Source organism: Podarcis pityusensis, assembly GCF_964106645.2.
Source record: "Podarcis pityusensis genome assembly, chromosome: 16".
In the NCBI taxonomy this organism is placed as follows: Eukaryota; Metazoa; Chordata; class Lepidosauria; order Squamata; family Lacertidae; genus Podarcis; species Podarcis pityusensis.
Genome location: NC_138041.1, coordinates 30,215,590 through 30,236,627, shown reverse-complemented (window position 1 = coordinate 30,236,627; position 21,038 = coordinate 30,215,590). Strand labels below are relative to the sequence as shown.

Genomic DNA, 21,038 nt, shown 5'->3' with positions numbered 1-21,038 from the left:
CCATCAGTGGAGCTCATCATTTCTTGGGGCAGGTTAGGACCTGTCCTTAGCTATACCTTTTATCTATTTTGTATTGCCTCTTCCTTTAATTTTTTTTCTGGCTCTGAATTGCTTTCGTTCATTGCATTTTAGCCTTGTCAAGTCGCCGCGGAACTTTTTTCCTCTGTACAAAGCGACGGACAAATGTAACTCATGACCTTTGTCATTATCATCCAACCAGGATTCTTACGGCATTCTTAAAAATCTTCCCCTTACAACGAAGAGTGGAGAGGGATAGATCACAAAGCAGACTTTAACAGGAAGGATTGCTGCGAGGCTATTTTCACCAGCAGGGTCATCCATTGTAGCTAGCCTAGAGATTCTTAAAACAATTTTAGTACAGTGGTACCTCGGGTTAAGTACTTAATTCGTTCCGGAGGTCCGTACTTAACCTGAAACTGTTCTTAACCTGAAGCACCACTTTAGCTAATGGGGCCTCCTCCTGCTGCCGCCACTCCACCGGAGCACGATTTCTGTTCTCATCCTGAAGCAAAGTTCTTAACCCGAAGCACTGTTTCTGGGTTAGTGGCGTCTGTAACCTGAAGCGTATGTAACCTGAAGCGTATGTAACCCGAGGTACCACTGTATTGTAACATGGGTCTTGATACCGGTCTGAAGGAGTAATGGGAGAGGGAGAGGGTCAATGCACAGTTGTCTTGAGCATTTAATTATTCAAAAGCTACCTCTAACTAACTAACTAACTAACTAACTAACTAACTAACTAACATAAAGATCTGGCAAGAGGTCAGATCTGAAAGTGGGGCATCTTTGCGTTCTGTCGGAAAGTATTTGGGCCTTTGTGGGTTTGTGTTTTCTCCTTTAAAATCTATAGCTGGCGTTAACAGGCAATTGGTTTTTTAAATTTGCTTTGATTATGACTTTTGAACCTTTTGCTCACATGGTGAGTCTTCCGATTTACAGGGGCCATCCGTCAACCGGCCGGTGCAATGATGAATATTTTCCTTAAGTGTGACACGTAATCCAGTAACGTTCCTTTCTTTGAGTTATTTCAGAGACTTAAATAAATTGGGTGGCTGGCCAGGGTGCCATGCCCTTTGGCCTGTGACATCATTAATCAAAATATCTCTCAATTGGTTACAGCGGGATTCAGACCTGTTAACTCTTTGGGTTCAGGAGATTTTTTGCTTTTTCCTTTTTGGGGGAGGGAGAGAAAGAAAATAGTTTCCCTTGATATTGGAGATAGTATCCATGGACAGCACTTTACTTGAGCTTTTAAAAAAAACCACACACATACATATTCTTTATTCCGCACTTATACAAACTCATATATGAAAATATGAACAAATTTAATATTAAGCAGCCATGTTCTTTGCTCTTTTTCCAAGGCCTGCTCAAAACTCTGGTGTTTATTTATTTTTTACAAAACTGTTGAATTTATATATATTGAAGATTTTATTACATCTGCTTGCTTGTTTGTTTTAATATGTTTGAAATATAACAGGAAAATAAGAATGCCAGCTCATATTAGCAGTTTGAACAATCCATCCTAATTCAGACGTATCTATTATTATGAAACCATTCATATGTCCAAATAGATATCCAAATGAGATTGTCCTACCTATATAATCTATACGTTCAAAGGTTGAAAGGGCAGTGGATCTTGCAGAGCCCTTATGGTGGCCAAGAGACTTATAGGTTCAAGGTTGGAAGAATATAAACACCCGCCATCCATTACACAGTGTTCTGAAATGTCTACTTGTTTTTAAAGTCTGTTGGTGTTACCAGTGTGAAAATTTTACGTTATTTTGTGTAAACACCTTAGAATGATTTTTCAGAAATCTATGAGGCGGTATGTAAATCGGGTTACATCACAATGCAAAGACCATAGTTTAAATGTTCTGTTGCAAGAGCGAAACAGACTTCCACCTGGGCAATTGGACTCCCCATTCCTCTCCTTCTCCCCTGCATCCCTAACACACCCTCAAATTCTGCTCAGGACCTTCCAAATAAAACTTTTGAGCTACATGGGGTGAGGGCTGCAGGTAGAAGAAGAGGACAGCAAGCTGGGTTGGCTATCATCATGAATACATACCATACTTTTCCGTGTATAAGACGAGGTATTTTTTCCTTAAGAAATTATCTTAAAAATTGGGGGTCGTCTTATACACTGATAGTGCATAGGGGGAACATGGAATTGGTTGCCGCAAGCCGGAGATTGTCCTGGGCTATTGGGTGTGCTATTGGTGGTTGTGGCAAGAGCTGGTGTTGATTGGCTGTCGCTGCGGCAAGTGGGCGCGCAATTGGCTGTTTCTGCCGGCAAGGGGACAGACAATAGGTGGCAGCATAGGCCAGGCGGGTGAGCGATTTTTGGCAATCCCCCTTAAAAATGCTCAACAACTCTTCCCCCCACCCCAAAAAAAGCTCAGCGACTCTAGGCAATCTCCCCCCATTTTCTTAATTTGGGGTCTTCAAAAATAGGGGGCGTCTTATACGTTGAAAAACATGGTAACTAAAGAATGCAGGTGGTGCTGTGGTCTAAACCACTGAGCCTAGGGCTTGCTGATAAGAAGGTCAGTGGTTCGAATCCCCGCAACAGGGTGAGCTCCCGTTGCTCAGTCCCAGCTCCTGCCCACCTAGCAGTTCGAAAGCACGCCAGTGCAAGTAGATAAATAGGTACCGCTCCGGCGGGAAGGTAAACGGCGTTTCTATGCACTGCTCTGGTTCGCCAGAAACAGCTTAGTCATGCTGGCCACATGACCCGGGAAAACTGTCTGCAGACAAACACCAGCTTCCTCAGCCTATAGAGCGAGATGAGCGCCGCAACCCCAGAGTCGTCTGCTACTGGACTTAACGGTCAGGGGTACCTTTACCTTTAAAGAACCTCAGATTAGCTCAAAACACATTCTTTAATTGTTCCTTAAATTAGCCCAACCCTAAAACAGAATCCTTCCTAGGATTCCAAGGGAAAATATGTTTTGACATTTTAATGCCGTTTTCTTCTCTCTCCCTTATTCTTCTTCCAACATTATAGTTTTAACAGCTTTAAATTAAAGGCCCAGCGTTTGAGTTCCCTGCCCATCATTCCTGCTGCTTTGCCTGCTTTTCTGTTGTTTTGTACTAACGCCGCGGTTGCCATCGATGAATAATGTCATAAATGCTTTATCTGAGTCAGATCCAATTCTTTCCATATACGACCAATAAAATTCAAATTATAAGGAGATTTTTGATGGAGGGATGGACCACCAACAGAACTTACTGTGAATTGAGTGGGAAATAATTGGGGTCCATACGGAACGCAGGTGTCGCTAGAAGCATTTTGGGACGATGAAGTGTTGAGAGGATGTTTGACATCACACTTCGGCAAGAGGAGAGAGGAGTTTGGCTCTGCCAATTTGCATTCCAACCAGGCTTTTTTTATTAGGGCCCAACCCAAGATTAAACTAAATCATCATATTAAGCTTTTGAAATAATCGGCGTTATGAGATTTTAATTAAGGGTACATATAACTGTGTTCCAATTGCCCTTCCCCTCTTAAAAAAAATCAGTTGCCTACACATGCCAAGTTATGATAGTTAGTCTCAGTGGGTATTCAAGGTTTAGGGTATTGTAGCTTGTTTTAGCAGTGCCTTTTGGAGTTCTCTGCCCTGCCTGCATTTACCGTATTTTTCGCTCTATAAGACGCACCAGACCATAAGACGTACCTAGTTTTTGGAGGAGGAAAACAAGAAAAAAAATATTCTGAATCTCAGAAGCCAGAATAACAAGAGGGATCGCTGAGCAGCGAAAGCAGCGATCCCTCTTGCTGTTCTGGCTTCTGGGATAGCTGTGCAGCCTTCATTCGCTCCATAACACACACACACATTTCCCCTAACTTTTTAGGAGGGAAAAAGTGAGTCGTATAGAGCCAAAAATACGGTACTCGTCGGGTTTGGGTCTAATAACTGGTGGGGAGTTCGCCAGGCCACTTCACTCATCTGTTCTGTGTTTCCTATCAGCCCAAGGTCAGTTCGCATCCTTCCCTTCTGGTCGGCTATGAGGATGGATCAGTGGTTCTGTGGAATTTGTCAATGGGGAGAATGCAGAGCCGACTCACATGTCATCAGGAGCCAATCATGGGCCTTGACTTTGACTCTGAGAAGGCCAAGGGGGTCTCGGCCTCGTCTGAGAAGATGCTTTGCTGCTGGAGCTGCAATGAGCAGCAGAGCCTAGAGGTCAGTGCCTTTGCCCTCGCCGCACCATTTGTTCTGTTTTTTCGCTAACGGCTTGATAGACTGAAAAAATATTTAGTCATGAAGTGGGGCTGTTGCCAATCCCTAGCTAATTAATCACAGGCTGGTTATGATCTGGGGGGAAAGCTGGGTGAAGATGGAGAGGCTTCTTCAACTTCCGATAATTCGTTGGTTCTTCTCTGTCCTTTTCATTTTTATGCAGGCCCCACTAAGGTCTTAACACAAGTGTGGGGGAACTTTTTTAGCCCGGGGGCCACATTCCTTTCTGGACATCATTTTGGGGGCCACATGTCAATGGTGGGCGGAGCCAGAGGCAAAGCAGTTGAAGCTGTTAATGTAATAGCACAATTCAAAGTGTTGCTGCTGACCTTTAAAGCCCTAAACGGCCTCAGTCCTGTATACCTGAAGGAGCGTCACCACCCGCGTCGTTCAACCCAGACACTGAGGTCCAAGGGCCTTCTGGCGGTTCCCTCACTGTGAGAAGCGCAGTTGCAGGGAACCAGGCAGAGGGCCTTCTTGGTAGTGGCACCCGCCCTGTGGAACGCCTTCCCATCAGATGTCAAATAAACAAACAACTATATGACATTTAGAAGACATCTGAAGGCAGCGGCGTAGCGTGGGTTGTCAGCACCCGGGGCAAGGCAAGTAATTTGCGCCCCCTAACCCGGGGCAAGGCAAGTAATTTGCGCCCCCTAACCCCTAACCTGCCGCCGCTGCCAGCTTCTTCTTGCTGCTGCCTGGTCTGGTCTGGTGTGGTTCTCTCCCGCGCTCAGCGCTGCACTGGGCGGCCGCTGCACTGTCCCTCCCCCAGATAGTCACTCGCTCTCTCTCCGCGCCGCAGGCCTGGCACCCACCCCCTCCACAGTGGGCGGCGACCCAGCGGATCGGATCGGATTCGCACAGCCAGCACTGCAGTGAGAGAGAGTGAGTGAGCCAGGTAGGGGCAGAGAGCTGCGAGTGCGAGCGCGCCCCCCCCAGATGTTGCGCCTGGTGCGGCCGGCCCCCCCCTGCACCCCCCACGCTACGCCACTGTCTGAAGACAGTCCTCTTTAGGGAAGTTTTTAATGACTGGTGTTTTAATGTATTTTTAACCTTCTGTTGGAAGCTGCCCAGAGTGGCAGGGTAGAAATAATAATAAATTAATAATAATAATATTTACTCTGGTGAAGTAAGATGGCTTCATTGCACACACGTCCCCTTCTCTATCCACCACCTAGACCAGCATTTCCCAAACTTGTGTCTCCAGCTGTTTTTGGACTGCAATTCATTCCCATAATCCTTGACCACTGGCCCTGTTAGCTAGGGATGGTGGGAGTTGTAGTCCAAAAACAGCTGGAGACCCAAGTTTGGGAAATGCTGGCCTAGACCAAGGAAGAGGCATTGACAGAGGACACATTACAGGCATAAAACGCTCTAGATGTGGAGCAGGTGGGTAGTGAGGGGAGCGGCCATAGGAAAGTGGGTGTGGCCTGAAAGCCACATTCTGCCCACAGAACTGAATTTCCTCACCCTTGGTCTTCTCAGCCTGATTTCACAACCTCGCAGGGGATTCTGGGTATTGTAGCCCTGGGAATCAGGGAAGAGAGGCCTTCTAACAAATCTTGGCACCCTTAACAGACTCCACTTCCCAGGGTTCTTTGGGAGAAGCCATGACTTTTTAGAGTGGTATGAGATTTTACTTTCTTGGGCTCCATGATCACTGCAGATGGTGACAGCAGCCACGAAATTAAAAGACGCCTGCTTCTTGGGAGAAAAGCAATGACAAACCTAGACAGCATCTTAAAAAGTAGAGACGTCACCTTGCCGACAAAGGTCCGTAGAGTTAAAGCTATGGTTTTCCCAGTAGTGATGTATGGAAGTGAGAGCTGGACCATAAAGAAGGCTGATCGCCGAAGAATTGATGCTTTTGAATTATGGTGCTGGAGGAGACTCTTAGTCCCATGGACTGCAAGAAGATCAAACCTATCCATTCTGAAGGAAATCAGCCCTGAGTGCTCACTGGAAGGACAGATCCTGACAGTGAGGCTCCAATACTTTGGCCACCTCATAAGAAGAGAAGACTCCCTGGAAAAGACCCTGATGCTGGGAAAGATGGAGGGCACAAGGAGAAGGGGAAGACAGAGGATGAGATGGTTGGACAGTGTTCTCGAAGCTACCAGCATGAGTTTGACCAAACTGCGGGAGGCAATGGAAGACAGGAGTGCCTGGTGTGCTCTGGTCCATGGGGTCACGAAGAGTCGGACACCACTAAACGACTAAACAACAACAATACTTCCAAGGTGCAGTCCAGACAGGACCTTATATGCTTTCTGCCACCAGATGAGGCTGATTTGGGCCGGGGAGCATTTACTTGCGGTGAGCAAGATGTTGCTCAAGGTGCTGATGTGTTGCTCATTTATAGCTTTCTATTCTTTAAAGTGTAAGGTTTATTGCATTTTTTTTCAAGTATTCATTATTACTTTTCTTGGGTTTTTATTACTTGAGAGTTGCCTCTGGCTAGAACGGCAACTAAAAAGAGTTATAAATAAAATACAGAACATATGCGCAATGCTACATTTATGCACATGAGTAATGTGTTTGTTTTTCAAGGTAGAATTTCCTTCTGCGCTTTATAGGATGGAATGGGCATTGAATATCTTCCCCAAGCTCTCTCGTTCTCTGCTTCTCTCTGTCCCTGTGTCCCACATCCCAGAAATCTGCCACAGGTATCAAGAGGCCATTGGTCCCCCATCGATGGAACATTAATGTTCCACTTTGGACAATATACCTGCAATCAGCTTAACAAAGAAAGAAAGAAAAAGGTCCACAACTGTGATATAACATTGCATCGTAAACTTACTGACAGCAATTGAGCATTCATCCTAACCCACCTTGTTGTCCCTTTAGATATTTGAAGATAGCTATCATATCTCCTTTTAGTCTTCTGTTTACCATGCTGTTGTTGTTTAGTCGTGTCCAACTCTTCGTGACCCCATGGACCAGAGCACGCCAGGCACTCCTGTCTTCCACTGCTTCCCAAAGTTTGGTGAAACTCATGCTGGTAGCTTCGAGAACACTGTCCAGCCATCTCGTCCTCTGTCGTCCCCTTCTCCTTGTGCCCTCCATCTTTCCCAACATCAGGGTCTTTTCCAGGGAGTCCTCTCGTCTCATGAGGTAGCCAAAGTATTGGAGCCTCAGCTTCAGGATCTGTCCTTCCAGTGAGCACTCAGGGCTGATTTCCTTCAGAATGGATAGGTTTGATCTTCTTACAGTCCATGGGACTCTCAAGAGTCTCCTCCAGCACTATAATTCAAAAGCATCAATTCTTCGGCGATCAGCCTTCTTTATGGTCCAGCTGTCACTTCCATACATCACTACTGGGAAAACCATAGCTTTAACTATACGGACCTTTGTCGGCAAGGTGATGTCTCTGCTTTTTAAGATGCTGTCTAGGTTTGTCATCGCTTTTCTCCCAAGAAGCAGGTGTCTTTTAATTTAGTGACTGCTGTCACCATCTGTAGTGATGATGGAGCCCAAGAAAGTAAAATACACCCAATTCCCTCAACCATTTCTCATAAGACCCTTCCGGACCCTTGATCAACTGGGTCACCCTGCAGCTGGTCAGCATCCTTCTTAAATTGTGGTGACCAGAACCGGACACGGTATTCTAGGTGTTATCTGGCCAAGGCAGAATAGAGTCATACTATTACTTCCCTTGATTTGGACACTATACAGTGGTACCTCGGGTTAAGTACTTAATTCGTTCCGGAGGTCCGTTCTTAACCTGAAAGTGTTCTTAACCTGAAACACCAGTTTAGTTAATGGGGCCTCCTCTGCCGCCGCGCTGCTGGAGCACAATTTCTGTTCTCATCCTGAAGCAAAGTTCTTAACCCGAGGTACGATTTCTGGGTTAGCAGAGTCTGTAACCTGAAGCGTATGTAACCCGAGGTACCACTGTACTTCTGTCGATGCAGCCTAGAATAGCATGAGCCTTTTTTGTTGCTGCATCACCCAGTTGAGCCGTGTTAGGCTTGTGGTCTACTAAGACCCCTAGATCCTTCTCACATGCAATGCTGGCAATCCAGATGTTTCCACCATCTTATATTTGTTCAGGTGGTTCTTCCTGTCTAAGTGCAGAACCTTACCTTTGTCCCCATTGAAACTCATCTTGTTAGTTTTGGCCCAGTTCTCCAACCTGTTAAGGTCATCTTCAATCCCAATTCTGTCTTCTGTGGCATTGGCTGACCCTCCCAGTTTGGTGCCATCTGCAAATTTGATGGTTTTGTCGGAAGTTGCAGTAAGCAGAGCCTTGAGGGGTCCTTCCGCCCTTGTGCTATGACTGATAGTGCAGCTGCTAGCAAGTGGATGATTGAAGATTTGCTATGAAGGTCTAATACGATTTTGATCGTAGCGTTCTGAAATTAAGTCTCTGTTCTTTGGACATTCCAGTCTATAATGGGAAAGGGAGTTTATTATTACAGAAGGGCAGGGTGTACAGTGTTCCACTCCAACGAAGCAGCTGCCTTCATTAAAGACATCTCCCGGAGTAGCCAAGGTCGCCTAATGACAGCAAATGGTAATGGCCACAGAGTAATCTGTACATTGAGAAAAGAGCCAGTCAATGCCAAGAGGTTAAGTCGTACTTAATTAGGGGCAGTTCTCTCAAGCCTCCTGTTGCTGGATGGCCAAAGACGAGGCGCCCGGATGCTTAGAAGTAGAACATGTGAAAAGCTGGGATGAGTCATTTGCATAGTAGGCAGAGTCCTCAGAGTTATCTCCGTTGTTGGTTTTAATCCAAATTAAGTTCTAATCCTGCACATTAAGGGATCAATTTCCACTGATGTTCAGCGGCCTCAGACCTCATTTAACCCTTAAAAAAATGCAGTGGGGGGGGGGGGGAATTGTGCCTGCCATGTGATGCCTCCTGCAAGTGGAAAGATAGCATACAGAAAGCCTGATCCTTTGCCCATTTAAAATGTGGGGTTTTTGGGGGGGGGCTGTTATTGGAATAGAATAGAATTGAAAAGAATTGAAAAGAAAAGAAAAGAAATAGAAATACTTTAGTGTCACTGTACCACTTGTTTACAGTGAGATTAAATTATTGGGTTGGCCTATTGGGTTGTTTTTATTTTGATTATATATTTTGTGGTTTTATATTTTGATTTTGTTCTGTGAACCACCCTGGATCTCTGGGTATAAGGTGGTATATAAATTCTAATAATAATATTAATAATAATAATGTGCTCGCTTCCCACATGCAAAGCTTTTTCGAGGCAGAGTTAACATTTGGATATGCGGTTCTCCTCCCATGCATGTACACATACACAGCCGTTCTGTGATGGGGCAGTCCATTGTTTCTCAAGGTTGGGCCTCCAGCTGTTGTTGGACTACAACTCCCATCACCCCAACCACTGGTCCTGCTAGCTAGGGTTGATGGGAGTTGTAGTCCAACAACAGCTGAAGACCCAGTCGGCGTAGACAGTGCTGAGCCAATGGTCTGACGCAGCAATCAAGATTTATTATGGTCAAAGACCAGACCACAGAAATTGTGATAATAACACATATATCTACACAGCATAAGGCAGCTGCCTCTAACTTCTTATTGCAGGCCCCACTAGTCACACGGCATCAGCAACTATAGAATGGGCTTGTTGTCATCAGTATTACAGTGGTACCTCAGGTTACATACACTTCAGGTTACAGACTCCGCTAACCCAAAAATAGTACCTCGGGTTAAGAACTTTGCTTCAGGATGAGAACAAAAATCATGCTCCAGCAGCGCGGCAGCAGCAGGAGGCCCCATTAGCTAAAGTGGTACCTCAGGTTAAGAACAGTTTCAGGTTAAGAACGGACCTCCGGAACAAATTAAGTACTTAACCTGAGGTACCACTGTATAATAGAATTAGTTATTGTTACTTGAAGCGAACTCTGGGCGTTTTTGCCAAGGCTGGTTCTGAAACATTCCCCATTTAGACTGAGCGACAGCTCAGTCAGTAGAGCATGTGACTCTTAATCTTAGGGTTGTGGGTTCGAGCCCCACGTTGGGCAAAATACTCCTGCCATGGCAGGGGGTTGGGCTGGATGACCCTCGCTGTCCCTTCCACCTCTACAATTCTACGATTCATTGATTCAATTCCCCCATCTTTACTTGCTGTCTCTCCAACGAAAGCATTAAGAGCCTCACATCAGGTTATTTCCACCTATCCCCTCCCCCCCCCTCTCTCCTATTGGATTAATAATACGAACCAGATGCTTTTTTTCCCTCGACATTCCACATCCCTGAGGTAACGGTGGTGTTTGGAAAGCCACTCAGTGGCACGTTATTTTTACTCTCAATGCATTTTGGCGACTCCTCGCTCGGTAACCGGCTGTCCAAAGGCGTGACGCAAGAGCGGCCCCGTTTGGGATGGCACCAGTCCAGTGTGCCGGTGAAGAGTTGGTGAAACGAGGCTCTCTTGTCTCCAGGAGGCTGTCCAGAGTCTGTGCCGGGCACCGCGGTGGGGAGGCCGCAAAGGAAAGTGGTTAGGCCGAGTTAGTGTAACGAAGGGATAATGGGTTTGAGGCTGTTCTTTCCTTGCGGGGAGGAATCTCAGAGGCTTCCTCAAAAGGCCAGGCATAGACCTGGAGAAGAAAACCGATTCATTTCACATTTGAAAGCGAACCTCACCTCCGATCTGCAGCTTCCGAAATAATGCGCAATCCCAAAACTCAGCCCTCCTTTGAAATTTGCACTTCTCCAAATTGTGCAAAGCAGATCTCCAGCCAAGTTACGTGTAGGAAACTTTGCATATGCTTGGTTAAAACGTGCATGAAAGCGCATTGTATTAGAGAAGATCGCTTTGCAAACATGTGTCTGCTAGGACAGATTCGCTCTGATACGCCGACAAGTTTTCACGATGGCATTGTTACTTGTAGAAAAATTGCAAACTGATGTGGAAATGTGGAGAGCTGAATTTAAGAGTGGAAAAATCGAGAAACTGAAAGGTCCATCTATCCCTAGCCAAACATCATAGCTCATAATAAACTAGGGGCATGGAAGGTAGTGCATATGACCTAATACCCTGAAATTTTAAAACAGTACATCTGTTTCTGTTATTTATTCGCTTTTTTTACCACATGTATGTCTGGTTATTTTAGACGTTATATTGTTATGCATTGACACTATACATACACTGTATGTATATAAACTTATTTAGACCTCTTTTAAAAAGTACTAAAACTCTATTTACATAACCAAACCTATGAAAGATCAGAATTGCCTTATCCACCAGATAAATAATAGACATTAAATTAAATGCCAGGTAAGTAAAAACCAACACCCCTAATAATAGGGCATTTAAATAATGCTTTAAATATCTAACTTTTTCATATTCAGTTCATTAGTCTCTTGCTATGTAAAGAGTCTCTAAGCAACTTACAGCATTTTAAAAAACTTTAAGGCATAACATAAAATTGAGGGAACAGTGCATTGCAATAAAAACTATACAAAAATCTATACCAAACAGCCCCAGTAAAACATCAGCAACAACAAAAAAAACCTTAGCAGAAAAATGTATCATCATAATCCGTCCAATGCCTGGGGAAAGAGAGAGGTTTTTGCCTGGCATCAAAAATGCATTAACAATAGCACCACGTGGACCTATGAACTTACCTTATATCCTTCCTCAGATTATAATTCATTAACTTTGACTGAATGAAATTATCCCAAATTTTCTGACGGAGGAGGAGAGACATATCCTGTCTCCCACCCCAAGAAAATGGAGTGGATGTTGTAGCTGCTATCAAAAAATAAGTGTGCGGTAAGGGTAAAGGGACCCCTGACCATTAGGTCCAGTCGCGGACGACTCTGGGGTTGCGGCGCTCATCTCGCTTTATTGGCCGAGGGAGCCGGCGTACAGCTTCCGGGTCATGTGGCCAGCATGACTAAACCGCTTCTGGCGAACCAGAACAGCGCACGGAAACGACCATATATCTTCCCACCAGAGCGGTACCTATGTATCTACCTGCACTTCGTGCTTTCAAACTGCTAGGTTGGCAGGTGCAGGGACCGAGCAACGGGAGCTCACCCCGTCACGGGGATTCGAACTGCCGACCTCCTGATCAGCAAGCCCTAGGCTCTGTGGTTTAACCCACAGCGCCACCCGCATCCCTATAAGTGTGTAGAACCTGTAACAAAACATCGCAGCAGGTTCCTCTTCAAGGTTCCAGCCAGCTAGCCGTACCTTCTTTGAATGTAGTGGGACTTAATTCTGATTTAACAAAATAAAGTACCTGTATAGGATCTTAAAAAGTAGAGACATCACCTTGCCAACAAAGGTCTGTATAGTAAAAGCTATGGTTTTCCCAGTAGTGATGTATGGAAGTGAGGGCTGGACCATAAAGAAGGCTGATCGCCGAAGAATTGATGCTTTTGAATTATGGTGCTGGAGGAGACTCTTGAGAGTCCCATGGACTGCAAGAAGATCAAACCTATCCATTCTGAAGGAAATGAGCCCTGAGTGCTCACTGGAAGGACAGACCCTGAAGCTGAGGCTCCAATACTTTGGCCACCTCATGAGAAGAGAAGACTCCCTGGAAAAGACCCTGATGTTGGGAAAGATGGAGGGCACAAGGAGAAGGGGATGACAGAGGACGAGATGTTTGGATGGTGTTCTCGAAGCTACCAGCATGAGTTTGACCAAATTGTGGGAGGCAGTGGAAGACAGGAGTGCCTGGTGTGCTCTGGTCCATGGGGTCATGAAGAGTCGAACACGACTAAACGACTAAACAACAACATAGGATCTTAAATAGAATTCCAGTTCATGGTGATATTTCGGAGTAGCCAGTCATTGGCCAAAATCATCCTGTTCTTTTTATTTGTTAAAGTGCCGTGAAAAGGTTCGGGGCAAGTAGCTACTATTAACAAACAAACAAACAAACAAACAAACAAACACCTCAAGGCTCTTAGCAGTTTTGCACAAGGGATTCAAGTGCCTTTAAAAAAAAAAAAAAAAGGTTTGTGCAACTGAAGCAGATTAAATCCCTACAAACTCACTTTGCAAAATGGGGGGCTTTGTGGTTAGGAGACTGATGAGGAAACACACTGAAAAGTATGGCAGGATCAAATGACTAACAGGAAGACATAGAAGGCACCCTGCAAGCAAATCAAGATGACTGCACATTGTCACATAACCACCCTGCAAACAAATCCAAATATTTGGTCCAACCTTATGCCTGGTCCAACCTCTGCATAAGCTTTGCACCAGTAAATCGGGACGAATGCTCAAGAATCAGGTCATCCGAGGAGCAGGTAGAGCTGAGCAGCTACGACTTTCTTTTTTCAAATAATCGCCGCACATGTTAAGCCTTCCATCTCATCCCCTTGTAGGCCAAATCATCTCCCATCATTTTTGTAATGCTTCAACCTGTCAGGCCGGACGTGACTGCTGTGGTTTGCGGAGTTCGAATTACTTTCCCATCTGTGCAGAAATTGAAGCGAAAAGGGTGTTTCTCTCTTCCTTCTCTAGGGGGGTCCAATAGGTCAGTGGTCTTCAACTGGCTGGTCAGGACTCACTTCTGGACTGTGGCAGCAACGCCCTGCTCCTTTTCAGCTTTTTCTTGGTATCTGTCTGTCCCATACAGAACAACAAAATTGAAAAATCTACATCAGACATTCAAAAACCAACAAGCCTGCTATCCCAACTATCCCAGCCTGGTTAGCCCCTAAAAACTCTGATACCCCATAATTGAATACAATATACTCACATAGAGACTACCTTAAAGGTAAAGGTAAAGGGACCCCTGACCATTAGGTCCAGTCGTGGCCGACTCTAGGGTTGTGGCGCTCATCTCGCTTTATTGGCCGAGGGAGCCGGCGTACAGCTTCCGTGTCATGTGGCCAGCAGGACTAAGCTGCTTCTGGCGAACCAGAGCAGTGCACGGAAACGCCGTTTACCTTCCCGCCAGAGCGGTACCTATTTATCTACTTGCACTTCGTGCTTTCAAACTGCTAGGTTGGCAGGTGCAGGGACCGAGGAACGGGAGCTCACCCCGTCGCGGGGATTCAAACTGCCAACCTTCTGATCAGCAAGTCCTAGGCTCGGTGGTTTAACCCACAGCGCCACCCACGTCCCCAGAGACTACCTTGCATTGCATTTAAAACCAAAATCACATTTGGATAGAAACTGTTTCTCAGGCAGCTAGTCCTAGTCTTTATAACCCTGTACCTTCTTCCAGAAGGCAGAAGCTGAAAAAGATCATTTCCGAGGTGCACACTATCCTGCACGATCTCTGCAGCTTTCTTATGGCACCTGGAAGCATAGATTTGCTCCAAGGTGGGAAGAGGTGCACCCAATTATTCTCTCCGCAGTCTTTACAACCTTGGACAGCATTGTTTTTTCCCTGACCATGCAGCTCCCAAACCACACACAGAGACCATAAATTAATACACTCTCAACAGTACAATGGTAAAATGCCATCAACAGGTCTGCATTAGCGGCACTGAAGTGACTTCCCTGGGACGCAGTGGGTGTGGAGGTCCTGGGCTGCCCAGACAACAAGACCCCACTCTCAGCCTCGCTGATGTGGTCCAAAGGAAAGCAGAGCAATACATTTGGCACCAGCTGGGCTGCAGGAGTTGCCGGAAGGAGGCGTACAAGGCGCCATCCAACCGTCTTAGGGACTCCATTACGGATTTGTGGAGGGTTTACGCCTTAGCCTTTTCAACTATGCTAAAAATACACCTTGGGAGAAAAGCAATGACAAACCTAGACAGCATCTTAAAAAGTAGAGATATCACCTTGCCAACAAAGGTCCGTATAGTAAAAGCTATGGTTTTCCCAGTCGTGATGTATGGAAGTGAGAGCTGGACCAGAAAGAAGGCTGATCGCCGGAGAATTGATGCTTTTGAATTATGGTGCTGGAGGAGACACTTGAGAGTCCCATGGACTGCAAGAAGATCAAACCTATCCATTCTGAAGGAAATCAGCCCTGAGAGCTCACTGGAAGGACAGATCCTGAAGCTGAGGCTCCAATACTTTGGCCACCTCATGAGAAGAGAAGACTCCCTGGAAAAGACCCTGATGTTGGGAAACAGTGAGGGCACAAGGAGAAGGGGAAGACAGAGGACAAGATGGTTGGATAGTGTTCTCGAAGCTACCAGCATGAGTTTGACCAAACTGCGGGAGGCAGTGGAAGACAGAAGTGCCTGGCGTGCTTTGATCCATGGGGTCACGAAGAGTCGGACACGACTAAACGATTAAACAACAACAACAAAAATACACCTAACAGGATAAATCCAATGTTAGCCATACAGGTGTGGCGAACCTTTGGCTCTCCTTGGTCATTGGCCATCATGCTTGCTGGGGCTGATGGGAGTTGTAGTTCAGCAACATCTGGAGGTACCAAAGGTCTTCTACACCTGGTACAAACAGTGAAATGGAAATTGCCCGTGGTGCCTGTTTCAGACCCCATTTGTTTTTATTTCAGCTTTGCACATGAAAACAACCAATTTCTTCCTTTTCTTTTCCTTTGATAAAAATTTATTGATTTTCCAAGAACAACAAAACAAAAAAGAAAAATTCCATAACCAAATTAAACCATAATTTTTTGGTTGACTTCCCTCCACTCCCCCTCTTGGTTCCATTATAATATACTGTATTTTTCGCTCTATAAGACGCACCAGACCACAAGACGTACCTAGTTTTTGGAGGAGGAAAACAAGAAAAAAAATATTCTGAATCTCAGAAGCCAGAACAGCAAGAGGGATCACTGCGGAGCGAAAACAGCAATCCCTCTTGCTATTCTGGCTTCTGGGATAGCTGTGCAGCCTGCATTCGCTCCATAAGACGCACACACATTTCCCCTTACTTTTTAGGAGGGAAAAGGTGAGTCTTACAGAGCAAAAAATACGGTACTTGTTTATGCATGTCCATAAAACCTTATATACTTAACAATCCAATTTTAAAACCTTCTCCAACCAGTTTCAAAGCAACTCTTCTCTCCTACCCCTTGCCTAGCTCAAATTCATTATCTTCCCATGATATGAAGACCCTCTTTACTCCACATCAGGAAAGGGATGCTCTGTGAAAGGAGGAAAAGCTTGGGCAGACTGGGAGGAGAAAGGCGACGGTATAGAAGCATGCAGAAAGTGGATGGGGGAAAAGTTCTTCTCTCATAACACTAGAACTTGTAGGTGTCCAAGGAAGCTGAACGCTGGACAGTTCAGGACAGATAAACGAAAGTATTGAAGCCAAGAAGCATATAGTTAAAGTACCCGCAAGAGGCAGATGACTACCAACTAGATGGACCATTGGCCTGATCCAGCAGGCTCTTCTTATATTCTTACGAGAATGGTAGTGGGAGACGGGCCTCTTGTGCAGCTTTCCCACATCTGGTCTCCTTCGCTGGAGCGAAAGGGTGTCAGATTTTACAGGGCTGCTTCTATATTTGTTGCAGAGAAGGGCTGCCCAGACGATCAAGGGTCTGGGAAACCGAGCCATATGAGGAACGGTCGAGGGAGCTGGGTATGTTTCGCTTGGTAAAGAGGAGACTGGGAGGAGATACAATTTGTTGTTGTTTAGTCGTGTCCGGCTCTTTGTGACCCCATGGACCAGAGCACGCCAGACACTCCTGTCTTCCACTGTCTCCCCAGTTTGGTCAAACTCATGCTGGTAGCTTCGAGAACACTGTCCAACCATCTCGTCCTCTGTCGTCTCCTTCTCCTTGTGCCCTCCATCTTTCCCAACATCAGGGTCTTTTCCAGGGAGTCTTCTCTTCTCATGAGGTGGCCAAAGTATTGGAGCCTCAGCTTCAGGATCTGTCCTTCCAGTGAGCACTCAGGGCTGATTTCCTTCAGAATGGAGAGGTTTGATCTTCTTGCAGTCCATGGGACTCTCAAGAGTCTCCTCCAGCACCATAATACAAAAGCAACAATTCTTTGGCGATCAGCCTTCTTTCTGGTCCAGCTCTCACTTCCATACATCACGACTGGGAAAACCATAGCTTTAACTATACGGACCTTTGTCGGCAAGGTGATACAATCTTCAAATATCTCAAGGGCTGTCGCTTGGAAGAGGGAGCAAGCTTGTTTTCTGCTGCGCTGGAGGGTAGGACCTGAACCAATGGCTTCGAGTTACGAGGAAGTAGGAAGAATTTCCTGGCAGTAAGAGCTGTTTGACAGTGGAATGGACCATCTTGGAAGGTGGTAGACTCTCCTTCCTTGGAGGCTTTTAAATAGGCTGGGTAGCCATTTCTCAGGGATTCTTCATCTCTGATTCCTGCATGGTAGGAGGTTGTAGAAGACCCTTAGGGTCCCTTTCACCCCTACAGTTCTATGGTACTTTGAGTGCAGTAATAAATCATTCTACAGGGTCCTCGGCTTTGGCTTGGAATCAGTTTGATTCCCTGCCCCTCTTTCTTTTTTCCTTTCTCCTTCTGTGTTAGAACTTCTATTTGGGGACTTCCCTGGCTTTTTTCTGGCCCATGTAGGACCAGACTGGGTAGTTAGCCTTGGTGAAGACTTGATGTTTTTATCCCCCCCAAAGTTTTTGATTGAGTTTCCACTGAAATGAGGTTGCATTTTAATGTTTTAATGTTGTATTTAATCTTGTTTTTTAAGCTGTATTTCAATCCATTGCTTTTATATTTGGTGTTAGCCGCCCTGAGCCTGGTCTTGGCTGGGGAGGGTATAGATGATGATGATGATGATGATGATGATGATGATTTCCCCCTTCTTTTCTCAGCTCCGACAAACGTATGAACTCACCAATCCCGGGATCGCCGAGGTGACCCTCCGCCAAGACAAGAAAATCCTGGCGACTGCTGGCTGGGATCACCGCATCCGCCTCTTCGGCTGGAAGAAGATGAAGCCGTTGGCCGTCCTGGACTACCACACGGCAGCAGTCCACTGCGTAGCCTTTTCGGACCACAGCCTACCCCAGGAGAGACTGATGGCGGCTGGCTCCAAAGATCACCGCATCAGCGTCTGGTCGATATATAATCAAACATGAAACAGGGTTGGAGCTGAAGAAGGAAGACAGGGCAGAAGTTTGCAATTTAGAGTTAAAGGGCAAGGCAGGGCAAGGCGTGAGGGAGAATAGATGGTACCATCTCAGCAGGACTTCAGGACACACAATCCCACTTAGCAGAAGGAGGCAACAGGGTTGCTTTCAGGGTGGATAAAAATCAATGGTTTTTTTAATAAAAAATAAAAAAATGGATTTGTATTTGTATTTATTTAAATCAGATTTTTTTTATTTGAATCTATTTTTTCTATTTAAATTGGATTTCTAAAATAAAATGCTTTTGGAGGAAAAAATCTTTCTAAAGATAGTTTTCTGTTTAAGTTACATGATAGTCCAAAGGCTATTCATCAGGAAATAAGAAAATCCTGGGGCCTCAGCAGGGGCCCAACGTTACCAGTTTCCGTGCCAGCTGGCCTACATTCCTGTGAGTAAGCCCCATTGAACAAAATGGGGACTTCTCTCTGAATAAGCATGTGCTGTGAACCAGGAAAGGGAGGTTCTTGCCATAGTTTGTGATTGTTCTGCCCACCTGCACCAATATATAGCAGTTTGAAGGAGTGAGGGACTGCAGGCAATGTCTTGGAAGGTGGGAGGTAGATAGATAGAGGGCCGGATTTAGGTTTGATGAGGCCCTAAGCTACTGAAGGTAATGGGTCCCTTTATATGTCCAGCTGTCCATTGTCAACAACAAATTGCTGCTGTTTTTTGTGTTGAATATACGCTATATGGTAATTTATGGACCTAATGGGAATCAAGAGCCATTTGCACATAACAAATAGGAGCTTACACAACACAAAACACTGTTGCTGTATGTAGGTTTTATTTTATTTGGGTTTTTTATCTTATGTTTTGGAACTGTACATCCAGTTTTTTCCCCTTTAAATTTTTTGGGGGCCCCAAAGAGAGTGGGGCCCTAAACTATAGCTTGTTTAGCTTATACGTAAATCCGGTGCTGGATAGATAGATAGATAGATAGATTAGATATGGATGTATTATACAGTGGTACCCCGGGTTACATATGCTTCAGGTTACATACGCTTCAGGTTACAGACTCCGCTAACCCAGAAATAGTACCTCGGGTTAAGAACTTTGCTTCAGGATGAGAACAGAAATCGTGCTCTGGTGGTGTGGCGGCAGCAGGAGGCCCCATTAGCTAAAGTGGTGCTTCAGGTTAAGAACAGTTTCAGGTTAAGAACGGACCTCCGGAACGAATTAAGTACTTAACCCGAGGTACCACTGTATAATAGAAACATGTGGGGCAAGACCCAACCCAATGGATTCAAATTACAGGAAAGGAGATTCCAGTGAAGCATTAGGAAGAACTTTGTGATGGTAAGAGCTGTTCAAAGGTGAAACGGACTCCCTCAGATGGTGGTGGGAGGTGTTTCGGCATCTGTGGCCATGTGTCAGGGATTCTCTAGGCCTGATTTCTGCCTTGCATGGGGTTGGACTAGATGACCCTTGAGTCCCAGCTCTACAACTCTATGATTCTCTCTCTCTATGCAGAATGTCCTTTTGCAACATTTACTCCCCGCGACACTTATGATCCCCCTCTCTTTCCCCCCCCTTTTGCCTCTCCCTTTACAGTCTTATTAGGGCCGCCTTTAATATGTTCACACTCCTGTCAGGTTTTCAAACTTTTAAATCGGCCAAGAATGTGGCAAGGGACAGCCTCTGGCATTTGTGGATTGCATGGTCTCCTGTCACCCTGAGCTTTGCAATTAATCAAGAGAAGGGAGAGAGAGATAGAGAGAGAGAGAGAGAGGTTTTTGCCTAGGCCACAGTCTCTGCTTGCAAAGCTGTGTTTAAGAACCGTTTCAGAGCCGCTGTTAAATCCTTCCCCCTGTAGACCAGCTCTAGCAGGAGGATTTAACTTGCCAATCCAATTAATGCCTTTCTCCTTGGAGACTTTGGCATACTTTTTCAGTGTGGAGAATCAGGCAAGTTTGGGGCGCATAATTCCCATTCCGCGATCACAGAAGCAAGAAGAAAAGATCCTCCTGCCTGTCTGACCTGGAGCAGCCAACCCCCCCCCCCCCCCCCAGTTTCAACTTCTGCCATTGCTTAATGATTTGCCTCTTAACCCAGTTGGTGGATTCAGCTTTCGTTAAACTGGTGTGCTTCCACACACCCTCAGTGTCAGCACCTTTCTTGAGAGACTGGACACACTTTTGAGATGGCAGCTTCAGAAGCAAAGCCCTGCCATGCGTTGGTAGAAGGAAAGGGCCATCTTTCGGGGGCACCCTGTGGCCAGATTTCTTAGACTACAACTCCCATCATCCCTAGCACTTAGCCATGCTGTCTGGGGCTGATAAACACTGGAATCTAACAGCAGCCAGAGGGCCAAACCTCTCCAGCCTTATTCGAATTGTATGTCACTCCTTATCGCAACACCTAATCTCAAAATAATAATAATGACAAAAAATGTCCCCTTAATTCTCAAAACCTCCCATTAAAACTGACCCTGCCAGCTAAAGCTGTTGGGTGATCTTCTGTTTTACCTGGTCAAATCTTACAGCCCAAAGATACGCTTATTCCTAGACACCCTCTGTCTATCCTTTAGAGAAGGAGCGTTTTGATTTGTTTTTAGGCCTTTTCTGCTGAGCTTTCTGCAGAGGAGAAGTGATAGTTTACCCCTAGAAAACAATTCAGGTATCCAGGATTTCAATGTAGCCGTGATGGGAGAGTCTTGTTTCAACTAAAAAACAACAACCCAGAACGTCACAGCAGAGATAGGGCTCATTTCATACTCCCCAGAGATGTGATCCTCTTCCCTCAAGTTTCTAAACATTCTTTAAAAAATTACTCTGTTAATTCCTATGTACAT

The 21,038-nt window shown here is 45.5% G+C and overlaps 1 protein-coding gene across 5 annotated transcripts in view; it reads left to right on the top strand.

The window, feature by feature from the left end:
- The window catches only part of GNB1L (G protein subunit beta 1 like), an 84,670-nt gene extending 66,264 nt beyond the window's left edge, over positions 1-18,406 (top strand). For all 5 annotated transcript variants that reach the window (XM_080985248.1, XM_080985252.1, XM_080985249.1 and 2 more), the window contains 2 exons: positions 3,996-4,211; positions 17,930-18,406. In XM_080985248.1, coding sequence (XP_080841374.1) covers positions 3,996-4,211; positions 17,930-18,196 — 483 coding nt within the window. In that variant the 3' untranslated portion in view covers positions 18,197-18,406. The remainder of the gene's footprint in view (positions 1-3,995; positions 4,212-17,929) is intronic.
- The last annotated feature ends 2,632 nt before the right edge of the window (positions 18,407-21,038 follow it).